Source organism: Tamandua tetradactyla, chromosome 20 (genome assembly GCF_023851605.1).
Source record: "Tamandua tetradactyla isolate mTamTet1 chromosome 20, mTamTet1.pri, whole genome shotgun sequence".
Classification (NCBI taxonomy): Eukaryota; Metazoa; Chordata; class Mammalia; order Pilosa; family Myrmecophagidae; genus Tamandua; species Tamandua tetradactyla.
In genome coordinates this window covers 5,400,398-5,403,095 of record NC_135346.1, presented here as the reverse complement: position 1 = coordinate 5,403,095, position 2,698 = coordinate 5,400,398, and the positions used below count along the sequence as shown (strand labels likewise).

Below are 2,698 nucleotides of genomic sequence, written 5' to 3'. Positions count from 1 at the left end.
CGTTCAAATCCTGAGGCAAAGAAGAGGGAGTCTGGAAACATTTAAATATGATTATGGTCCTGGTTCTGGAATCACTGATCCCATGGAGCCAGGATCAGACTCATCCCTGGGAGTTATCTCTATGTCACCAGGGAGACTTTCACCCCTGCGTGCAAATTTACATGTTACCTCTGAAAATCAAAATTGCCTTTTGAAAAGAGGAAGGTAATCCCTTGCAGATATGTTTTAAAGCTAAAATGGCATTTATGAAAAAAACGAACATTTCATATAAAAGGTTACTTATGACCATTATCTCATTTACAATATCTAGGTCTTGATTGAGTACTAAAAGAACAAAATGCCTTTAAATATTAACACTGGTGATATCCATATATAAGTTTTGATATAGTTATGCATATAGATATGGAAATTAATTTATAGAATTAGATTTAGATTTATATTAAGATATAAATGTAAATATTGATGTATTTGTAAATTAACAGAGAGAGAGAAAGACAGAGATAGACGATTGACATATGGAGAGATTATATGTATGAATTTTTAATTTTTAATCAAAATCTACTTATAAACATTGTTAACATTAACATTATCCAAATTTCAAGGGTTCTAAATATGTTTTCTTAAAATATAAAGTGTTGTATATTGATAATTTTTTATTAATCTACTATACATCAGCATGCACTGTCATTGCAACAGCAATGAGGACCACTCTGTGGTAAACAGATTTTATAACACTTGAGATGTAATGAATAACATAACATGACTAGTAAAGAGAATGAAATTGGCATATTGTAAAATCAGAGTAGACCCAATTTTTGCTGGGAGTAAAGATTCTTGTCTGTTGTATCCAGGCTAAGGAATGAGGAAGGAGAGATTGTGGCGGTGGACTAACCAGACAACGGGAACTGACTTTGTCCTCCTGGGGCTATTTCACCAGATTCAGGCCCCCGGCCTCCTGTTCTCTCTTGTCTTCTCTATGTTTCTTGTAGCACTTACTGGCAATGTTATGATGCTTATTCTCATTTGGTTGGACTCTCGACTGCACACGCCTATGTACTTTCTGCTCAGTCAACTTTCCATCATGGACCTCTTGTACAGCTCCACTATTGTCCCCAAGGTAGCCACTGATTTCCTGTCTGGGAAGAACACCATTTCCTTTGTGAACTGTGGGATTCAGCTATTTCTCTTCACGACCCTTGTTGGAGCAGAGTTCCTTCTACTGGCAGTCATGGCTTATGACCGCTATGTGGCCATATGCCACCCTCTCCGGTACTCGGTCCTCATGCGCCCTATCGTGTGTGCCTTCATGGTGGCTGGCAGCTGGCTGGGTGCTCTGCTCAATGCCTTGGTCCACGTCATATATACTCTCCACCTCCCTTACTGTGCTTCCCGTGAAATCCACCATTTCTTCTGTGAGATCCCAGCGCTCCTGAAACTGGTTTGTGCTGATACATCTCTTTATGCCAACGGACTTTATTTTAGTAGCATTGTGTTCCTCCTCATTCCAATAACTGCAATTATGGCCTCATATGGTCAGATAATCTCTACTGTTTTGAAATCAGGATCCAATTTAGGGATGAGAAAGGCTGTGGCAACCTGCTCTTCTCATATGATTGTGGTGTCTCTCTTCTACGGAACAGCCATCATCATGTACATTGTCCCCGAAGCCTACCATACCGCGCTGCAGGATGAAGTCATCGCTGTGATTTACACTATCATCACTCCCACGCTCAACCCCCTCATCTACAGTCTTCGAAACAAAGATGTGGCTGCAGCCCTCAGGAGAGTGCTGAGAAGGTGAAGCTCCTTGAAATACTGGTATCTATTCAGGAGATAGGAGAGGACAGACCTCGTATACAGAACAGCATTATTATGAAAAAATCGGCAAGATACATAAACCAAAGTACTGCTTTTCTGGAGACAGCTCATGGACAATTCCTTCAACCAATTTTTGGTTACATGATAATGGATCAGTTCACTCCTTGATGCTGAGCCTCATTTGAGCTCCAGATATCTGTTAAACAGAGTGGTCTATGTCAGAAAACACTGAAATGTGCTGAAGGAAATGTGTTCCTGATAAATATTTAGATGTGAAAATAATACATCCAATGATATCGCCATTTTATATGTATTTCCATATTAAAAGTTATGGATTATGTACACGTAAGATGTGGCAAAATGGATTTATTCCAATAATATACATGCTTATGTAAAACCACTATGTGCCACCCAGTTTACAACAAAATTTAATGTAATAGTTCTGTAATTCTAATGTTTTCAATTAAGTTTGGAAGTGTAGAAGGAAGCTTGTTAGAATTGATATTGTAATAACTATTTTCTTATTTAGTTATATGCCATTGAAATTGCATATGTGTCTTGTAACAATTTTTTGGGAATGTTTTATAATTACTTTCAGTTTTGTATCATTTCTGGTCCTTGTGTTTTCATATACTATTACTGATTAATTTTCATATACTATTTCTGACAAATATCCATTTATTACTAATGGAAAATCACCAACCCATTTTCTTTCTTATAGTTTAATATTCTCATCTGCTATATGTCTGAATATGAAACTTTCATTTTTTCAATATTGTTATAAGTATGTTTCACCATTCCCACATAATTGTTTTTATAAATCTATTTTTTCTTGGTATTGATTGATCTTTTCCTTTTAAATTTAATTTACAATTATACT

General features: G+C 36.6%; 1 protein-coding gene across 1 annotated transcript; it reads left to right on the top strand.

The window, feature by feature from the left end:
* The first annotated feature begins 859 nt into the window (after positions 1–859).
* On the top strand, positions 860–1,801 carry LOC143664805 (olfactory receptor 2T2-like). The gene has a single exon (XM_077138177.1). The coding sequence runs from the start codon at positions 860–862 to the stop codon at positions 1,799–1,801; it is 942 nt and encodes a 313-aa protein (XP_076994292.1).
* The last annotated feature ends 897 nt before the right edge of the window (positions 1,802–2,698 follow it).

Bases quoted from the DNA above. Each gene is read 5' to 3' on its own strand.
- LOC143664805 (XM_077138177.1), top strand. From the start codon at position 860: ATGAGGAAGGAGAGATTGTGGCGGTGGACTAACCAGACAACGGGAACT.